The 21,506-nt window shown below is 33.2% G+C and overlaps 1 protein-coding gene across 1 annotated transcript; it reads right to left on the reverse strand.

The window, feature by feature from the left end:
- Positions 1–254: 254 nt before the first annotated feature.
- On the reverse strand, positions 255–3,109 carry LOC105801316 (receptor-like protein 9DC3). The gene is made up of 3 exons (XM_052623114.1): positions 2,325–3,109; positions 1,443–1,476; positions 255–1,349 (listed from the first exon to the last, which is right to left on the reverse strand). The coding sequence occupies exons 1-3, from the start codon at positions 3,107–3,109 to the stop codon at positions 255–257; spliced, it is 1,914 nt and encodes a 637-aa protein (XP_052479074.1).
- Between the last annotated feature and the right edge of the window lie 18,397 nt (positions 3,110–21,506).

Genomic DNA, 21,506 nt, shown 5'->3' on the forward strand with positions numbered 1-21,506 from the left:
TAAATGTGTATATATATATACATTAGTTTTATTGAAAAGATTGTGAAACACACGGAAAGTGTCCATTAAGACAAAACACACAAGGGCCACCTTTTATGGTTACAGAACAACACAACATACAATAAAACACCTAGGTAGCACACTTATAAAACATCTACAGAAAAAGGCCCACCTACCTCCAAGCAATGAGGTTTTCTGTGCTCTACCCATTGCTTTTTTTTCAAAAAGAAAAAATCGCTGAAGAGTTCACCTCTCTACCTTTTTGTAAATCTTTGTTGAACTCGCTCGACGATCCTAATCAACCACCATGGTTTTCCAGTCGCGAATACGATGTATCCCATACTCAATCCTAACACCAATCCACATCCATACCCCATCAAAATAGAAAATTTCCAATTCAATTCATCATCATCTCTATCAAATTTGACCAAAGTTCCCCTATAATTATCACATCTTTTTGATAATGGCAAGCCGCATAAACCCAAGTTTTCTTTGTAAGAATCATTAGTGAAAGTATCAAATTGTTTGCCTTGAGGAATGGGTCCCTCGAGATTATTTTGAGAAAGGTTTAGCACCTCTAAGAATCCAAGATTTGTTAACTCTGTTGGAATTCTTCCTTGGAACTTGTTTGATGAGAGATCTAATGATTCAAGTTCAGACAAATCACCTAATGATGATGGGATAGGACCTGTTAAGCAATTATGAGAGAGGTTTACGATAATAAGTGAATGAAGCTCACCAAGTGTTTTGGGCAATTCTCCGAAGAATTGGTTGTCTGAAAAGTCAATTACCATCCATTTGGTTAACAGTGATTGAAACTCTGTTGCCGACCCTTTTACTGTAAAAGATAAACCATAAGCAAAATTGAAAGCAACATAATCTGATACATCTTCCATGTACTCTGGTTCAAGTTTATTTTCATGCCCCTTTCTAACGGAATGTAGATTTTTAAAAAAATTGGTAGGTAAGTAGCCACTGAAGTTATTGTGAGAAAGATCAATGATGCGCAAGCGAGAGAAGGAAACTGTAACATCAGAGTTATCCATTTGGCCAAAGAATTTATTCGATCTCAAGACAAGAACTTGTAGATGATCTAAATTTCCTAACCAGTTCGGGAAAGTGTCATTCAACTTGTTGTTCCCAACATCGAGAAGGTTCAAATCTTTGCAATTACCTAAAGATCGTGGCAGTGACCCTCCTATTTGGTTGTTGTTGATACGAAAACTTTGTAACGTGCAATATTTAGCAAAACTTTCTGGTATTTTACCATGAAAATTATTATTCCATAGATCAATGTGTGAAAGAGAAGAACTCAAGTTTCCAATGCACTCGGGAATTGTTCCGTTAAACTGTTGTTCCATAAACTGAGAACTTTAAGGGAACTTGAATTGCATATTGACGAAGGGATGTCTCCAACTAATTTATTTCTTGAAGCAAAGTACCAAAGCAATGAAGGTGGTGGAGTTGGAATTTGTCCTGAAAGAAAATTTAGACTATATTAGAATTAGGAGTTTGAAGATTCTTTGAAACGAAAAAGGTAAATAAACTACATTTCTAGTGTAACACATGGATGAATCTAGTCAGTTGACATAGTGTTTATAGGTTTGTTATGAAATTCCTACTTGAAAATTAATATGTAGAGACAAACTAAACAACAATGTGATGAGAGGAGGTAAGTTTGACTAATTCCATCATTCTCCCTTTTAAAAAATAAAAATAAATTAAGTCAATATAGTAAAATTACCTTTTTACTCTAAAAATTTATGGTTTAATCCTTTTAGAGATTGTAATTTTAAGTTAATAAAATGGTAAAATAATCTTTGGACCCATTAAAATATATAATTAATTCCTTGCCTATAAAAATTGTGTTTTTCCTTCTCCCCACGTTGCGGAACAACTTCCTGGTTCATAGTCTAGTGTCATTATAAATAACTCTGAAATAAATGCGAGGTAATTGTATCTCTCTAAAATTATGAGAAAATGAATTTGATATCGCGTGGAATTCGAGTTATGTGTGATTGACTTGTTATTTGTATAAGCATGTACACATATGTTTGATATAAATGTGTATATATATATATACACACATTAGTTTTATTGAAAAGATTGGGAAACACACGGAAAGTGTCCATTAAGACAAAACAGACAAGGGCCACCTTATATAGTTACAGAACAACACGACATACAATAAAACACCCAGGTAGCACACTTAAAAAACATGTACAGAAAAAGGCCCACCTACCACCAAGCAATGAGGTTTTCTGTGCTCTGCCCATAGCTTCTTTTTCAAAAAGAAAAAATCGCTGAAGAGTTCACCTTTCTACCTTTTTGTAAATCTTTGTTGTACTCGCTCGACGATCCTAATCAACCACCATGGTTTTCCAGTCGCGAATACGATGTATCCCATATTCAATCCTAACACCAATCCACATCCATACCCCATCAATATAGAAAATTTCCAATTCAATTCATCATCTGTATCAAATTTGACCAAAGTTCCCCTATCATTATCACATCTTTTTGATAATGGCAAGCCGCATAAACCCAAGTTTTCTTTGTAAGAATCATTAGTGAAAGTATCAAATTGTTTGCCTTGAGGAATGGGTCCCTTGAGATTATTTTGAGAAAGGTTTAGCACCTCTAAGAATCCAAGATTTGTTAACTCTGTTGGAATTCTTCCTTGGAACTTGTTTGATGAGAGATCTAATGATTCAAGTTCAGACAGATCACCTAATGATGATGGAATAGGACCTGTTAAGCAATTATGAGAGAGGTTTAGGACAATAAGTGAATGAAGCTCACCAAGTGTTTTGGGCAATTCTCCGAAGAATTGATTGTCTGAAAAGTCAATTACCATCCAACTGGTTAACACTGATTGAAACTCTGTTTCCGACCCTTTTACTGTAAAAGATAAACCATAAGCATAATTGAAAGCAATATAATCTGATACATCTTCCATGTACTCTGGTTCAAGTTTATTTTCATGCCCCATTCTAATGGACTGTAGATTTTTAAAAAAATTGGTAGGTAAGTAGCCACTGAAGTTATTGCGAGAAAGATCAATGATGCGCAAGCGAGAGAAGGAAACTGTAACATCAGAGTTATCCATTTGGCCAAAGAATTTATTCGATCTCAAGACAAGAACTTGTAGATGATCTAAATTTCCTAACCAGTTCGGGAAAGTGTCATTCAACTTGTTGTTCCCAACATCGAGAAGGTTCAAATCTTTGCAATTACCTAAAGATCGTGGCAGTGACCCTCCTATTTGGTTGTTGTTGATACGAAAACTTTGTAACGTGCAATATTTAGCAAAACTTTCTGGTATTTTACCATGAAAATTATTATTCCATAGATCAATGTGTGAAAGAGAAGAACTCAAGTTTCCAATGCACTCGAGAATTGTTAAGTTAAAGCTGTTGTTCCATAAACTGAGAACTTTAAGGGAACTTGAATTGCATATTGACGAAGGGATGTCTCCAACTAATTTATTTCTTGAAGCAAAGTACCAAAGCAATGAAGGTGGTGGAGTTGGAATTTGTCTGAAAGAAAATTTAGACTATATTAGAATTAGGAGTTTGAAGATTCTTTGAAACGAAAAAGGTAAATAAACTACATTTCTAGTGTAACACATGGATGAATCTAGTCATTGACATAGTGTTTATAGGTTTGTTATGAAATTCCTACTTGAAAATTAATATGTAGAGACAAACTAAACAACAATGTGATGAGAGGAGGTAAGTTTGACTAATTCCATCATTCTCCCTTTTAAAAAATAAAAATAAATTAAGTCAATATAGTAAAATTACCTTTTTACTCTAAAAAATTTATGGTTTAATCCTTTTAGAGATTGTAATTTTAAGTTAATAAAATGGTAAAAATAATCTTTGGACCCATTAAAAATATATAATTAATTCCTTGCCTATAAAATTGTGTTTTTCCTTCTCCCTACGTTTAGTGAACAACTTCCACCTAAAATGCAGTGGAAGGATTATGGGTGATCTTTCAGTACCATGGTAAGGTCATGGACGCATTCTTTCCCAGAAAAAGGAGCAAAACGAGAAAGAGATTCGGTTTTGTCAGATATGCAAATTCAATGGATGTTGAGAAGGCCATAAGCACATATTAAATGGGTATAAAGTGTTGGGCGACCAAATTGATGTCCATAGTTCTATTCTGTATACTAGAACAAAACTCTAGAGGAGAGTGACATCTAGGAACCCAAAGGACAATCCATATGCAACACAAAAGGTTACACAATCCCAAAGTTTTAATGAAAGTGTAATGTCTACAACCAAAAGGGTTGAGTAGAAAGTCAGTAAAGAAATTAGAAAGAACTCACATGATGATTAACTCTCTCTTGCGCACTTTTGAATATGAAAAAAGTGCAGGATTTCTTTGTGGACCTTTTTGTTAGGAAAAATATTTATAAATCGTTGTTGGTGCATTTGTTATGGGTCGTAGTTCAAGCCCGTGACCATCACACAAAATGCATCCCATAGAGGTCTATCATTAACATAGGGATCACTTGGCCCACAAGAATTGGCCCGATTCAAAGAGTTGTTGGAGTAGCTTGTCAGATTAAAGCCTGAATGATGAAGATATGACAATATAGGCTACATTAGTAATAGGGAAACTAATATTAGAAGATTAAGGGCAATCATATCTTATAAGATTAGATTGGATTTGATTATGAAAATTCATTATGTAATATTGTAAATCCCTAGATTTAAGGGATAAGCTAATATCATCCGTCAATTTAACTTGATCTAGACCATCAGTTTTGGGGGAGCTCAACTTTAAATAGAGAGCCTTCCCCTCACTTTTAACTCACTTCATTCTTTCATTGTTTCTTGTATTTTTTGAGAGAAAGTAATACAATTGAGAGCATTTATTCAAACACCTCTCATGCATAGTTTTCTTTGGCTTTCTGTTCTTTTGAGCCTTTTTTTGGCTAAGCTGCTTCCACTATATAAATTAGTGTCTTGTAGGAATTCTTTGTGAATCTTCAATTGTCTGGTGGTTAGGTTAACTTAGGCGTGTTTGTACCGAAAGGATCAGCTAAGGCTGTACAAAATGCAAGATTAAAGTTCTAGCCTTATTATAAGTGGTATTAGACCTTAGGTTACAAAAGCACCATCGAGATGTCGAAACAAGTTGCCAATAAAAATTAGGCCAGAAAACTAGTCATTTTGAAGGATATGTTGTAGGTAGTAGAGGAACAAGTGGATAAAATCGAGGAGTCCACGGAGGACGTGAAGGAGTCACACGATGTGCTTAGTGAACGCATAGATGACTTGAGGGAGCAATCCACGGGCTTTGTGATCATATCTCCCACTTTCGATAGGGAAAGTGTGCAAGAGTTGTTGAATTCCCATAAGAAGAAGCTGGTGGAGAGGAACAATGCTCTGAAGGTCATGGTGATGGCTTTGAAGGAGGAAAAAATGGCCACGACAAAGGCTTTGAGCACAAGAATAGAAGAGCTCAAGGGAGAGCTCGCATTATGTTGAGAAACTGTGGGGAATAGAGTGTCGAGTGTAGCACTTAATTACAAGTATGTCCTGAAGTTGAAAGAGTTTACGGGGACAAGGTTTGCATACAATATGGACAATTTTTTATGGAGGATAGAGCACTACTTCCATGGAAAAGACATTGTGGAGATGCGAGTAAGGTAAATATTGCTTTCATGTTTCTTACTAATTTTGTGATTTTATGGTGTCAAGGTAGGTCCTCAGATAAAAGGCATAGTGAGATTAAGACGTGGGAAGAGTTCCAACATGAGTTGAAGGGCCAGTTTTATCCAAAATTTGCCGATGAGGAAGCTCGGGCAAAGTTGCGATGGCTTACACAACGACACACAGTGGGGGAGTATGTTCAAGAGTACAAGGAACTTATGCTCCAAATTTTAGACATGACCAAGATAGAGGCATTGCTTCCTTTCAAGAATGGATTAAAGTCGTGGGTCAAACAAGAATTGGAACGAGAAGGTGTCTAAGAGCTATTGAAAGCCATGATGATAGAGGAGACGGTGGTCAAGCTTAGTCTAGGGAAAGACAAGCTTGAGTCTTCCAAGTCCAAAGAAAGGGGCATATGTAAAAGGAATCACGAGGAAGATAGTGGCAATGACAACGACAATGATGGTAGTAATGGGAAACCATGAGTTAGGAAGAATAAACCCAATAAAAAGAGAGGAAATGTGAGATGATTTTTTTTTAAGATGGTCACATTTATTGAAGAAATGTCCAAAGAAATCTGTATTTTCTAAGAAGGACAACCTAGAAGGTAAGGTTGTGAGACTTGGTTCGAGTGCAAGAGTGTCGAAGCCAATGAGGTCGAAGATGAGAAAAAGCTAGTGGAGTGCTTCTTGTGTCATGGTCCGTATAGGTTGTGAAAATGTCCAAGGAAGTCTACCATCAAAGGGGACAATGCGTCAGACAATGAGCCTAAAAAGCTTGGTTTAAGCAAAGGAAAAGTTGAAGCCAAGAAGACAAAGAGGAGCAAAAAGAAGCGAGTAAAGTGCTTCTTGTGTCGTGGTCTGCATGAGTTATGGAATTATACAAACCAAATCATGGTCAAAGAAAAGGAAACATCGGAGCTTATTGAGTCATCGGAGCGGCTTCCACCCAAGGAGGAGGTGAGTTTGTCATTGGATTTATGGGAAAAGTGGCAATGAAAATAGTGAAGCTAGGACCAATGAAACTCAATTTGAGTAAAGCGACGGAGTTGGCCGAGTCATCGGTGAGGCTTTCACCCATAGAAGAGGTGAGTTGTGCATCGGACTCAGAGGAAAAAGTAGCGATGCAAACTTTGAAGCTAGAATCAATGAGGCTCACTTCTATTGACACATTGGAGGAGCTAACACCTTTGGGTAAGGTGGGTTGTGCATCAAACTTTGGGAAAGTGGTGATGCAAGTTGGACAGTTGACCCAACTAAATGTGACTTGTAAGGTACATTTCGAACACTTTGGTAGTGTTTTACATTCTAACTTGTTAACTTGGTAAGAACGTAGGCGCCCTTTCAAAGCTCTTAAGCAAGGAAACAAAAACACTATAGGAAATTCAAAGCCATGTTTTGTGAATCAAGAGGATTTCATTAGAAGCGAGTTAGAATGTGGGCAAGAGAGAGCAGTGGATTTTTACCAATAAGATGTACTGACGAGTGGGACGGTTCGAGTTAAGAGGTGATGAAAGCTGAGGCAAAAGTTCTAAAGAAAGGGACAACCCAATAGTAAGATTAGTCAAGAAAAAGCTAAGGCGTCGAGATAAGATGAGACCGAGGTGAATCAAGTCAGTGTCATTCTGTAGGCACAACAAGGGCGTTACAAGAACAGGTGGGGGAGAATGTCACGGATCGTAGTTTAAAGCCCGTGACCATCACACACAATGCATCCCATAGAGGTCTATCATTGACATAGGGATCATTTGGCCTACAAAAACTGGCCCGATTCAAAGAGCTGTTGGAGAAGCTTGTTAGATTGAAACCTGGGTGGCCCAATGATGAAGATATGACAACATAGGCTACCTTGGTAAATAGGGATACTAATATTAAAAGATTGAGGGAAAACATATCTTATAAGTTTAGATTTTATTTGATTATGTAAATTCATTATGTAATCTTGTAAATCTCTAGATTTAAAGGATAGGCTAATCTTGTTTGTCAATTTAACTTGATCTAGACCGTTGATTTTGAGGAGCTCAACTATAGATAAAGACTCTCCCCTCACTTGTAACTCACTTCATTCTATCATTGTTTCTTGTATTCTTTGAGAGAAAGTAATACAATTGAGAGCATTTACTCAAACATCGTCCGTGCATAATTTTCTTTAGCTTTCTATTCTTTTGAGCCTTCTTTTGGCTAAATTTCTTTCGATATATAAATTGGTGTCTTGGAGGAATTCTTTATGAATCCCCAATTGTTTTGTGGTTAGGCTGACTTAGGTATTTTTGTATCGAAATGATCGCCTAAGGCCGCACGGAACACGAGACTAAAGTTCTAGAGCCATGACACATTGCTAAGGATTTTAACACAATGTGTAAAAAAGAAGAATAGAAAGGTTATGGAAGTAGAAATATGGAAATGAAAAAGGCTAAAAATTTTATTAATAAGGAGAGCTTATTGATTAAGCATTGTCTTCTTGTGAAATTTTAGTTGGCAATGACTTCAGAAATCAAAGCTTATTTGCGAATCTTGTTGGGACTCTAGTTGTCCTATTGCTAATTTTTCAACTCATTTTCAAATAGTTCATTGCATTCCTTGGTTATTCCCATGTTTGAATAGATGTCCAAACAAGCCTTTAGGCAACAATTTGGACATTTCTTTAGGACAACTCAAGTAGAGTTCGTTGTTGGCGCTTTGACTTTAACCTCCTAATTATTTTCTCTATAACTAAATGATCCTTAAATCATGTTTTATCTCTTCCTAAATGATGTTGATCGACATGCCTTATCCCATAATACTTATCTTTATCTTATAAGTCATTTACTTGGTCATTAAGCTGTTGATTTCGTTTTATATTGAGATAAATATTGGAGGTTTTTATCCTTGATAATCATGAAATTAAAATTACAATCCTATCTTCACAAAACTACCAAGGGGAGTTTTTGATATTGCCCATAAATAGGCAGCTTATTCGCCTAGTTTGATACAAATTTCTGGAGGACTACTTATGTTGTTTTTGCTAGTATCTTTGTTGTTGAATTTTACTTGTATTTAACACTTATTTCATAGGTTTGTTGGAGAGTTTTAAACTTTCTACAAGTGAGGTAATTTGAGTGAATGGTTGTAACAAGTTAGGGTCATCTATTGAAGTCGCAAATGATTCTTGTGTAAGAGTAGATTAGGCTTTAGTCAATAGGATACTCGATTAATTGTTGAACAAATCATTCACAAGCGAGGCTCCACGAAGTAGGATTATTTTTTAACTGTATTAATAAAGCTTGTATGTTTATCTCTTCCTTTAATATCTTTTGGTTATTACCTTTGTTCATTGTCTTGTTCAAACTCGTGTCTAAACATCAGTTTCAACAAGAAGTAAACTTATTGCTTTTTCAATTGGTATCAGAGTAGGCTTCAAGAGTTGTTTGAAGATGATCCTATCACATTTTGCTACCATGGAGACCATAAAAGTAGGAAGTTTCATATCTCAAGATTAGTTGTTGGATCATCAAACTATGCTTATATAAAATAATGTCCATTTATGAAGCTACATGGGAAAATATTAAGGAAGGATGGACAAAACTTAAGGAAATTGATTCTTATGGAACAACAACGGCTAAGGAAAATAATCAATATACTGCTGATGAGAGAAGGGCAAGGGCTACCTAAAAAACCCCCAAAGCCTTGTATACTATATTCAGTCGGGTTGACATGGGGCAGTACAAAATGGTATCAACTTGTAAATCAACAAAAGAAGCTTTGAACATCTTACAGAACCAGCATGGAGGGAATGCAACTTTTCAATGTCCAAATTGCAAATCATGACTACCATGCTAGATTATGTGACAAAACTAATGAGATATTTCATCTTGGTGAATGTTTTTTCAAGGTTAAACTGCTGAGAAAAGTTTTTGCGGTTACTTCAAGAATATTTTGTTATCAAAGTCACAGTAATAAAATAAGTTAAGGATATCACCACTCTTAGATTGCATGAGCTGTTAGGTTCTCTTAGAACCTTTGAGCTATTAAAGAAAACATGACAAGTTGAAACCTGAGAAGAACATTGCCTTCAATGTTTTGACCAAAAGAATATAACTCTTAGAATAAGAAGAAAGAGGTTCAGTCCTATGAATGTAAAGGTTTTGGCTATATTCAATCAGAATATGCCAAGTATTAGAATTGAGTGACCCGAATCCTTGTTAAAATAAAACACAGTGGTAAAATAAAATGAAAGTAAAATCCATATAGAACTACACATTTTTTTTAGAATAAGGTTTTTCAACCTTATTATACTTCATCTATTTGATATTGATTAGAATAAGGTGTTTCAACCTTACTACACTCATTCTATTAAAATATGGTTTTGCAAGCCTATGAATAGACATAGTCTACTCTTCTTGTATTCATTCGAATTCGACATAGTGAGTTATCTTCTCCTCTACCCATGGATTTTTTCCGAAATGGTTTCCACATAAAAATCTGTGTGTTCTTTATTTTTCTTTCTTTTTTCTTTATGACACATTGTCATTATCCACATTCTATTTTTTACAAGTTAGTATCAGAGCTTTTCGAGTTGATTATCTCGATCACGATAATGACATCGCTTAAGTATGAAATTTTGCTATTGAATCGTAACACTAGATTCGTGTTGTGGCAGGTTAATATGCAGGCAGTTCTCACGCAGCTGGATCTGAAGGATGCCCTACTAGGGATAGGTAAGATTGATTCGACATTGATGGATGAAGAGAAGAAACGTAAGGATAAAAAGGCTTTGACACAATCACAGCTATATTTGTCTAGTAAAATTTTACAGGATCTAATGAAGGAGAAGACTATCGTTGCATTATGAAAGATGTTGAAGCAGCTATGTATGTGGAAAACTTTAACCAGCAAGCTACATATGAAGCACTATCTTTATGCTAATTGTTTGGAGGAAGGTGCATCTGTGCACGAACATTTAACAATGTTTAAAGAAATTCTCTTAGACCTTGAGGCCATAGAAGTTCAGTATGATAAAGAAAATCTAGGGTTGATTCTACTTTTTTCGTTGCCCCCGTCTTATTCAACCTTTAGTGACACGATTTTATATAGCCGTGAGTCTCTCACAGTTGATGATGTTTAAGATTCTTTGACCTCGCATGATAAGATGGAGCATCTTATGGTTAAACCCGACTCTTAAGGAGAGGGTCTCATTATTCGTGAGAGACAAGATCGCAATACTGATGATGATCATGGAAGGACACACAAACGGAATCCTCGTGGTAAATCTAAGGGTAGATTGAAGTCTTCAAACAAAGGTAAAACTTATAACTTATACAAGAAGAATTAAATCTGAGTGTTATAAGTTATAGAACAAGATCAAAAGGGAGGTTGCGAATCAAAAGGGAAAACAACCAAAAAAATCTGATGAAGCTGATGTTGTAGAAGACTATAGCAATGGTGAACTCCTAGTCGCTTCTGTCAACAATTTTAAAGTGAGCGAGGAGTGGATCCTTAATTCAGGTTACACCTTCCATATGAGTCCCAATCGAGATTGATTTACAACTTACAAAATAGTGTCTGAAGGCGTTATTTTGATAAGAAATAATACTTCGTCTAAAATTGTAGGTGTTGGAACAATTAAAGTTAATATTTTTGATGGAGTTGATAGAACACTTAGTGATGTGCGACATGTTCCAAAATTGAAGAGAAATTTGATTTCATTGAGTACTATTTATTAAAAAGGCTACAAATACACAACTGAAAGTGGGGTTTTGAAGATTTCCAAAAGTTCTCTCGTTGTGATGAAAGGGCAGAGAAGGATTGTCAAGTATATGTTTTGCAGGGTTCTACTATTATTGGTGATGCAACTATCACTTCCTCTTCCTTGTCAGATGATGATGTTACTAGACTTTGGCATATGCGTCTAGGGCATATGAGTGAAAATGGCATGGCAGAATTGAGCAAAAGAGGACTTCTTGATGGGTAAGGAATTTGCAAACTGAAATTTCGTAAGCACTGTGTTTTTGGGAAGCAAAAGAGAGCTCAATTCCATAACACAAAGGTAATGTTGGAGTATATTCATTATGATATATGGGGCCATCAAGAGTGCATTCGAGAGGTGGAGTTAATTATATGCTAACACTTATTGATGATTTTTCCATAAAACTTTGAGTGTTTTTCTTGTAGTAGAAAAGCGATGTGTTTTCTGCATTTAAGTCTTGGAAAACTATGATTGAAAAATAGATAGTAAAACAAGTAACACATGTAACAGCCCGATTTTGGGTCTAGATAGAACAGTGATTTCGGGACCACAAATCCGACAAGGAAAAATTTATTTTAAAATTATGACATGGGTTGCATTATGATAGGAAGGTTGCATGCAAATGCTGATATGAAAATTTTATCGATTTAGTGATTAATTAAGGAAATGACCTATTTGTATAAAATGTAGAATTTGAATTCTAGAAGCTAGAAGGGTTAATTAGCTATGAAATTGTAATACCCCGAAAATTACTACAGTAAGAAAGTAAGATAATATCTACGATATGGTGAAATAAGGAAATAAAGAGATAAAAAGGGGAATTGAGTTATGTCAACATTGGAAAGTATATTATGACATATTGATTCAAGAAAGGATTAAATTGCAAAAGTGAGAAAAGTTTTGTTACCCAAGAGTAAATACTCAAAATTTAAGGGGTTAAAGTGTAAATATGAAAAGTTGAAGGACCAATAGTGTAAATATTTTAAGGGTGAAATAATCTAGAAACTAAGGAAGATGGATGAATTGGGACCAAATTGAATGGATGAAGAATTATGAGGACTAAATTGTAATTTTACCAAATTAAGTGATGACTCAAGGATGGAATTTTAAAAGATCTAAAGGGAAAAATGGTCAATTAGAAGAAAGAGAAATCTAGAAAATAATGATGACGTTGGAGATATTTTAGATTAAATAAATAAATATTAGTTTATTAATATTTTAATTTGATTTTTAAATGATATTTTATTATTTTATTATTATTTCATTTAGTGAATATTTATGGAAGAAAAGATGAAGAATCATCATCTTCTTCCCCATGCAACTAACGTATGAAGAGAAAAGAAAGAGAGAAACTTTCTTTTCTTTACAATTTGGTCCTTTTACCAAAAATTCACCATTTTCACTTAGAAATCAAAAGAATTTCCATATTCATCAAGAGAGAAAGATAACAGGGAGACTATGGGGAGCTAGAATATCAAGTTAGATTCAAGAAATAGAAGCTGGAGGAAGGAGAAAATCAAGTTAAAGATTGAAATCAATGGCATAAGGTAAGAACATCAAGATTTTTATATACTTTTGAGTTTGATATTATTCAAAAAGTAGGAAATTAATGTTAAGGTAGAGTTTCATTATATAAGGCTCTATATTCTTGTTATGTTAGTAAAGGAAATAAGAGAAAGTGATGGAAAATATTGAAGAGAAAGGAAAGGAAAGTGTTATAAATTTAGTTATCAACATTTTACACTAAAATAGTTTTGAGACAATGCGATGAGTCTGAATTTGAAAATCTATCAAAAATCGTATAAATGGAATTAGAGGATGAAAAAATATGAAATTAAATTTTATTGAGTCTAGTTTCTCATAGAAGAAACGGTGTAAGCAATGCAATTTTAAATTATGAGATATAATAGGTTTTGTGAGATAAGGTCAGAATGATTTCGGGTTCCCTTGTACTGATTTTGGAAAATCATTAAAAATTTTAGAAAAATAATTAGAGGATTAAATTTATATTTTTAAATTCTTAATGAGTCTATTTTCAATAGAAACAAACGGTAACATCATTCGAATTCTGTTCGAGGAGATAATTAATTTTTAGTGAAGAAGGGTCGGAACTGTCAGACAGCAGAACAGGGATGACTTTAAAGAATAAAATGTACTTATTCGCTAAACCAAAAATTCTGAAAATTTTATGGTAAGAAGATATGTGAGTCTAGTTTTAGAGAAAATTAACAGATCTTAATTTGGAGTTCTTTACCTCAAGATATAAATAATTTAGTGACTATGACTCAAGTGGACAACTTTGAATGAATATATAAGTAAATGGTGAAATTATAGATAATGTTACCTATAAGCATGTTATATACATTAAGGATGTGGAATGGAGAGGAGGAGGAGAAAATATATGATTATTCAACTAGAATGAGTTTTCATTAAAATGACCAATTTACATGTTTTAGGTTCAGGGACTAAATTAAACAAATGTGAAACTTTAAGGGTAAATTTGTAAAAATGTCAAAAAGTGACCAAATTGCATGAAATGAATTTTATTATTATTTAAATTAGTAAATTGAATGAAATATTAATTTAGATCAAGATTGGGTGGAAATTGAGAAAATAAAAATTACCAAAATGTCCCTAAATTTTGGTATTTTTGCAATTAACTCTGGTAAGTTCGTATGAACTATATTACATATAATTTTAATTAAATTAAATTCTATTTAATGATGAATATTATATAAATATGTGTTTTATTATTGAAATTGAATTATTATTGGTAATATGTTCAATTATTAGATGCAGTGAGATAATTATCAGAAGCTCGATTGTGGTTGGTAGGAAATGTTGCATTATTTATATTGTGAAGAATTATAAAATCATGTTAATAATTTGAAAGTTTTAATAATTAATGGAATTTTATAACTCGGTTCAATACGTTTACAAGTGTATGTGTTCTGGTAATGCCTCGTACCCTATTCTGGTGTCGAATATGGGTAAGGGGTGTTACAACACACCTCTACACAAACAATGGCTTAGAGTTCTCTTCTGATAAGTTTAATAAAGTGTGCAAGTTAGAAGAGATCGTGAGACATTTGACAGTTTTTCATACTCCACATCAAAACGACGTTGCATAACGAATGAACAGAAACATGAAGAACGTTCGATGCATGTTTTCAAATGCTAACATACCAAAGTTGTTTTGGGACCGAAGCAGCCTCTACTGCATGTTCTTTTATCAGTCTATCTCCATCCATTTCCATTGAGAAAAAGACTCTACAAGAGGTATGGTTTGGTAATCCTGCTGATTATTCTGATTTAAAAATGTGTTTTTCTTGGTTATAAAGCTGGTGTAAAAGGGTATAAGTTATGGTACCCTAAAAATAGAAAATTTGTGATTAGCAGAGATTTTGTTTTTAATGAAGCTGCTATGCTACCTAACTTATCTCTTAAAGACTCTTCCAATAAAGAATAGCAAAAGCAGGTGAAGCATCAGATTAATCCAGAACATACAATAGAGCCGACTCCTCAAGCCAGTAAAAAAATTTAGAATAGAGTTGTTTCTTCACCACAATACTCTATCGCCAAAAATAGAGCTAGAAGAGAGATTAAACCTCCAAAGAAGTATGCCAAGGCTAATCTAGTTGCTTATGCTTTAAATGTAGTTGAAGATATAGATACAAACCAAGAACCATCTAATTAGTCTAAGGCGATTAGCTGTGAAAACTCAAAAAAGTGGATATTTGCTATGCAAGAGAAGATAGAATCACTCCACAAAAACAAAACATGAGATCTTGTTAAGCTTCCTAAAGGCAAAAAGGTTGTTTGTTGTAAATGGTTGTTCGTTGTAAATAGGTGTTTGAAAAGAAAGAAGAGACTTAAGGAGTTAAAGAACTCGAATATAGAGTAAGACTTGTTGCAAAGGGTTACAGTCAAATTCCAGGTATGGACTTCACAAATGTGTTCTCCCCAGTTGTGAAGCATAGTTTGATTCGAGCTTTGCTCGGTATTGTGGCCATGCATGATTTGGTACCAAGACAGTGGTACAAGAGATTTGATTCCTTTAAGACTTCTCATGATTTCAAAAGAAGTAGCTTTGACAGTTATGTTTACTTTAAGAAAAATAGTGATGATTCTTTTGTGTATCTACTCCTTTATGTTGATGGCATGTTGATAGCAGCGAAAGATAAATGATAGATAAGAAAGGTCAAAGCCCAACTAAGTAAATAATTTGAGATGAAAGATTTGAGACCAACAAAGAAAATACTTGGTGTGGAGATTCTCAGAGATAAAAAAACAAGTAAATTGTACCTAAGTCAGAAGGGGTACATTGAGAAAGTTCTTCACAGGCTCAATATGCACAGTGCTAAGCCTATTAATACTCCTTTAGCAGTCTATTTTAGACTTTCATTAGCCTTGTCTCCAAAATCAGATGATAAGATTGAGTACATGTCATATGTTCCATATTATGGTGTAGTGGGATCTCTCATGTATGCTATGGTTTGTTCACGTCCATATTTATCATATGCAGTCAGTGCATTTAGCAAATACATGGTGAATCCTGGTAAAAACACTGGAAAGCAGTTCAGTGGATTTTCAGATACTTACGAGGTACTACTGATGTTTTCTTATAGTTTGGAGGAACTACAGATGGAGTCATTGGGTATGTTAATGCTGGTTTTGCTAGAGACTATCATAGAAGAAGATCTTTCACCAACTATGTATTTACAATTGAAGGTTGTGCAATTAGTTGAAAAGCCACTATGCAAACTACAGTCACTTTCTCTACTACTAAAGATGAGTACATGACAATTACTAAGGCTTGTAAAAAAGCCATTTGGTTGAAGGGACTCTTTAGTTAACTCAATGAAGACCTTCAAATCAGTACAGTATTTTGTGATAGTGAAAGTGTCATCTTTCTTACAAAAGATCAAATGTTTCATGAGAGGATAAAGCATATTGATGTTTGGTATCATTTTGTTCATGAGATTATTGCTCGTGGTGATATTGTTGTGAGCAAAATTAGAATCATGAAAATCTTGCAGATATGATGACTAAGTCACTTCCCATAACCAAGTTTAAGCATTGCTTAGACTTGGTTGGTGTTCATTGTTGAAAAATATCCCTTAAGGGGTTTCATGGAAGAGGTAAAGAACTTGTTCATTGAGAATTCATGTCAAGTTTAAAGATTGTTAGAATTGAGTGACCCAAATCCTTGTTAAAATAAAACACAGTGGTAAAATAAAATAAAAGTAAATTCCATATATAACTACACTTCCTTTATTTTATTTTAGAATAAGGTTTTTGAACCTTATTACACTTCATCTATTTGATATTGATTAGAATAAGGTGTTTCAACCTTACTACACTCCTTTAATTAGAATATGGATTTTCAAGCCTATAAATAGACATAGTCTACTCCTCTTGTATTCGTTCGAATTTGACCTAGTGAATTATCTTCTCCTTTGCCCGTGGTTTTTTTCCCGAAAGGGTTTCTACGTAAAAATCTACGTGTTCTTTATTTTTCTTTCTTTTTTTCTTTGCGATACATTGTCATTATCGATGTTCTATTTTTCACACCAACACTAAGGAGAAGCAAAAGTTCTTAGTAGTTACTTGGAGTGACAAAGAGGATGAAAGTGAATTTTAGACTCTAAAGAGGACATAAATAACTATGAGGCCTTCAATGCTGTTGTTCAAAGTCCTATCTAGACAGGTTATGAAACAACTGAAGAACCTGATTGTGACATTGGAACACTTGAAGATACATATTTCCAAATGATCAAAAAATTAAAAATTGTGTGTCAAATAAATGATGACTTGAGAGAAAGAGTGAGAAATTTGAAGGGAAAAAAAAGGGAAGTTTGAAAGACTAGTGCAAGAGAAAGATGAGGTTTTAAAGAATACTAAGAAAGAGCTTACTAAGAGTCTGAAGTTATTCTAAAGAGGTTCAATGGGCAGAGTGAAAAGCTTGATGAAATCTTGACCACAATGAGATTCGAGCTTGGTCATAAAGGGCCTTGGTTATCCTTTAGCAAGTAAGAAAGTTGATCCACCTACTGTGTTTGTTAAAGCTACTGATTCAAGCTTCTAAGGTCAAAGTACAAGATGTATAATTAATTTTTTTAAAGCCAAAAATATTATATTAAGTAACTAAAATATTGTAAAGCTAGTCAATAATATATAACAAATAACTAATGCAACGGGATGGGATTGCATAATTGTAACATCAAAAAGTAGAAGAAAATTGATATTATACCTGTTAATTTGTTACCGAAAAAAAATCCTCTCGAGAGAAGTCATGTTTTCAATAACTAAGGAATTTCACCTGAAACATATAATTAAATTGAGTGTACGTAGTGGTAAGAACAAATATATTTGTGTTTGTATTTTGACAAGTGCATAATTTCTCAATTATTTACAATATTTCTCCTTTTGAATTATGCTATTTATGTTCTTAATTATATTATATATGCTTATATTTCATTTATTATTAAGTTAGGAAATACTTAAAGATAAAGGAGCTTAAAGATTTTTTTTGACAAGTTTTTGCGGTTTGAACTTTCAACACAGTGCAACTTCGGTATTTTGGTTGTAACTGTTACAGACTTCCATTTTGGACCCATAATATATCAATTCGAAGGAGATTAAAAGATCTATCTAAATGTTATCATAGATGAAGCCTAAAAATGTCAAGAAGGCTCCTAAAAGTGGTCTGGCAGTTTGAAGCGAAAATTGCCAGGAAATCTTGAAAATTTTTGCATTAATTAATTAGTGGAACTTTTGTATTTTATCTATTATATTTTTTCCCAATAAATAGATATTATTAGGTTAAAACAAGGTAGAGACCTAGTCATTCTTAGTTTTATTTTATTTTCTTTATTTTATGGATTTCTAAATCTGCCTTTATAGTCAAGGGTTTTATCGAAGTTTGATTTAATAAATTCGTAAGACTTATTTGTGCTTTAGTTCTTCTATGTTCTTTGGTATTTATCCATCTTCTATTTCAATTACAATTTCTCAAGTTTATTAAGTATGTGACCAGTATTCAATAGCTCAGAACAATTGTCTAGTCAATTAAAATAGTTAAATTTGTAATTGTTTAATTCATTCTAATACTAGTGACAAACTGCATAACTCGTTTATGTTGTAGTATGTGATTATATGGTGTGTATGTGTGATCTAGCTTAAATGAACCCCCTCGAGGTGAGTTTGTTGGTTAGAATTAGGTCTTTCTCATTCTTAATGCTATCGGTAAATTAAATCTTGGACACTTAGTTACAAGGTTATTTATCGGTTAGGGAACTAATTTCAAATGAGTCATGTTTTCTAAGCCAAAAGCATTGTATTAAGAAACTAAAATAGATTGCATAAATTAAAAAAAAAGAAAAAGAAAAGATTATACCTGTTAAGGTGTTATAAGAAAGATTGAGTTTAATTAGAGAAGTCAAATTTCCAACCACGAGTGGAATTTCACCTGAAACATATAATTAAATATATTAATATTTACTAATATTTTTCTAACATATCCTTAGTTTCTTTGTGAGCACTCCATCTAATTTTAATTACTCAGAAAAACCTAAATTTTATAAAACCCTATGCCACAAAGCCACCACAAGAGATCACCAGAAAAAAACTGAAGCATCCAAAAAATCTATCAAGCACTGAACTCGAAAAGACATCGTATAACAATGGTCACCATCAGTATGAACAAACAACAGCTCTAGATTAACAAATATGATATTCATCACTTCAATTAAAAAGTTTTAAGGAAACGAAAGTGCAAAATCTGAAGAGTTCAGATAAAGGCTTAAAACGAGTCCTTATAAGATGGCAAACTTGACCAGAGGTGTGAAGTCATACTTGATAAGATGACTCAATCAACACAAAAACAAATAAAGATTTACTGTATGACTAAGTTCATTCTTATTAGCATTAAACTAAACAGTTATTGTTTAATTTCATACTTCATTATTTAAAACAATTGTTGATTGAAATTATATAAGAAAAATGAATGAAACAATAATGAGGAATTGCTTACCCTTGAGGTTGTTGTAATCAAGATATAAATCTTCGAGCGAAGTCAAATTTTCAATCTCTCTAGGTATACTTCCCTCCAAAGCGTTGTTATCCATTGATAAATATGTCAGCTCTTTACACTTGAATAAACTACTTGGAATTTTACCGAAAATCCGATTCCATTGTAAGTTCAGTACTTGCAAATTCGAAAAGTTATCAAATATTCTTGATGGCAGACTACCTGCAATGAAAATTTTGTTAGTTGTCAAACCAATTTTATTAAGGAAAAATATATTCAAGTTCATCAAAGTTATCCAAGTATAACCAGGTCAAGTTTAAAAGATTTCCAAGGCATATGCGTCTAAAATAGTTGCTTTACAATAATAAGTGTTCTAATTTTGACAAATTGCTCAAAGTAGATGGGTAACAATATTAAATTTAATAGCATTCAAATACAAACTTTGTAGTTTAATGAAGTAACCAAACTATGATCGGATTCTCTTATTATCAAAGTTCAAATATTTTAGACTATGCAAATTAGTTAACTTAATAAGTTTCTTTTCATGAATAATAGTATTCCACATTATATAATGTTATAATAAGAGGAGGAGAAATTCACTAATGTTGAAAATCGAATGATACAAAAGGAGTTTTGACTATACTTGTTTAAATGTTGAAAAATCCTATTTTAATCAATGTAAAATAAAAATGTAGTTCTATAGGGATTCTACTTGTGCGACATGGTCCATACCATGAGGGCTCTGCCCCCGCACCCCAGTACAATTTTTGACAATATATTTTATTTTTTAACAAGTGACGGGATTTGAGTCATACAACTCTAACATATAAAGAATAAATGGCACTATATATTTCTTCCAAACCTCCTCATGAACCCTTTGAAACAACAAATCTCCATAACCCAAACAAAAATTTATTAATAATATTTCATGATATTGGTACAATATACAAAATACTGAGGCAAGTGTACTTGAAATGGCTTGTGTAGTGCCAATGGAAGTGGCTATGGGGATAGCATTGCAACAAGCTTTATAACTTTCCATGTTTAAAGTAGCCAAATTTTTAAATAAAATCTTTAAGTTGTAAACATTTCTGATATTATGAAACTATGATAACTTGTTTAGGAAGATCGACATTTAAAGTAATTTACTTTAAAGATTAGATTGAAAAGTATTGGAGACATATCTCCAACCGTCCATTTTATGGATGGACCTTATTATTATATTGTATTGCTATTATAGTTGTTGGTTTTAAGGGAATCTCTTATATATTTGTATGAAAATGTGTAATGAATTTTCTCTTGTTTTTCTAAGCCAACAATATTATATTAATAACCTAAAAGATTATAAAACTAATTAATAATATAACAAAGTTATAAAGCAACTAAAATGATTTTTTAAGCATCTTAAAAGAGCTTGCATTAATAATATATAAACTATGATATTATACCTGATAAATTGTTATAAGAAAGATCGATATAAAGGAGAGAAGTCAAGTTTCCAATAACGGAAGAAATTTCACCTGAAACATATAATTAAATATGTTAAAATTTATTAATATTTTTCTAACATACCCATGGTTTCTTTGTTGAGCACTATAGGCATATGCTTTCTTTTCCTCCTTTTTTTTTAAATGTAAATTTCATTCAATTTAATAGCACTTAGATAGCACCAAACAATTTAATTATAATGAAAAGAAACCTAAAATTTATAAATCCCTAAGTAAAAAAAACACCACAAGAGATCACAAAAAAAAAGGGTCACTATATTACGTTTCGTTCAATGAAGAACCATACTTGTAAAAATCTAGGGAAGTTTAAAAAATTGGGTTCATGGAATCTATTTTAGTGTTGATGCTAATCAAAAGGTCTCTATGAAGTGTGCATCTTCATTAGAGGAGACTGGCAGGAAAAAATGGGTAGAAGAAGGAAACATGTGCCTCGAGAAGCAATTAATGCGGTGGCCTTGGAAAATACTTCTGGTACCAACAGTAGTCAAGATTTGTTGTAGTCTGATGTACATCCGGATGGATTGAGGCAGGGATAGGGATCTTAATGCTTTAGAACAAATTGAAGGAGCC

This window comes from Gossypium raimondii, chromosome 11, assembly GCF_025698545.1.
Source record: "Gossypium raimondii isolate GPD5lz chromosome 11, ASM2569854v1, whole genome shotgun sequence".
Lineage (NCBI taxonomy): Eukaryota > Viridiplantae > Streptophyta > Magnoliopsida > Malvales > Malvaceae > Gossypium > Gossypium raimondii.

Coding starts and splice junctions, on each gene's coding strand:
- LOC105801316 (XM_052623114.1), bottom strand. CDS start 3,109: ATGGATAACTCTGATGTTACAGTTTCCTTCTCTCGCTTGCGCATCATT. Junction 1,477..2,324: donor CAACAAAGATTTACAAAAAG/GTAGAAAGGTGA, acceptor ATTTTCTTTCAG/GACAAATTCCAACTCCACCA. Junction 1,350..1,442: donor CCACCACCTTCATTGCTTTG/GTACTTTGCTTC, acceptor ATGGAACAACAG/TTTAACGGAACAATTCCCGA.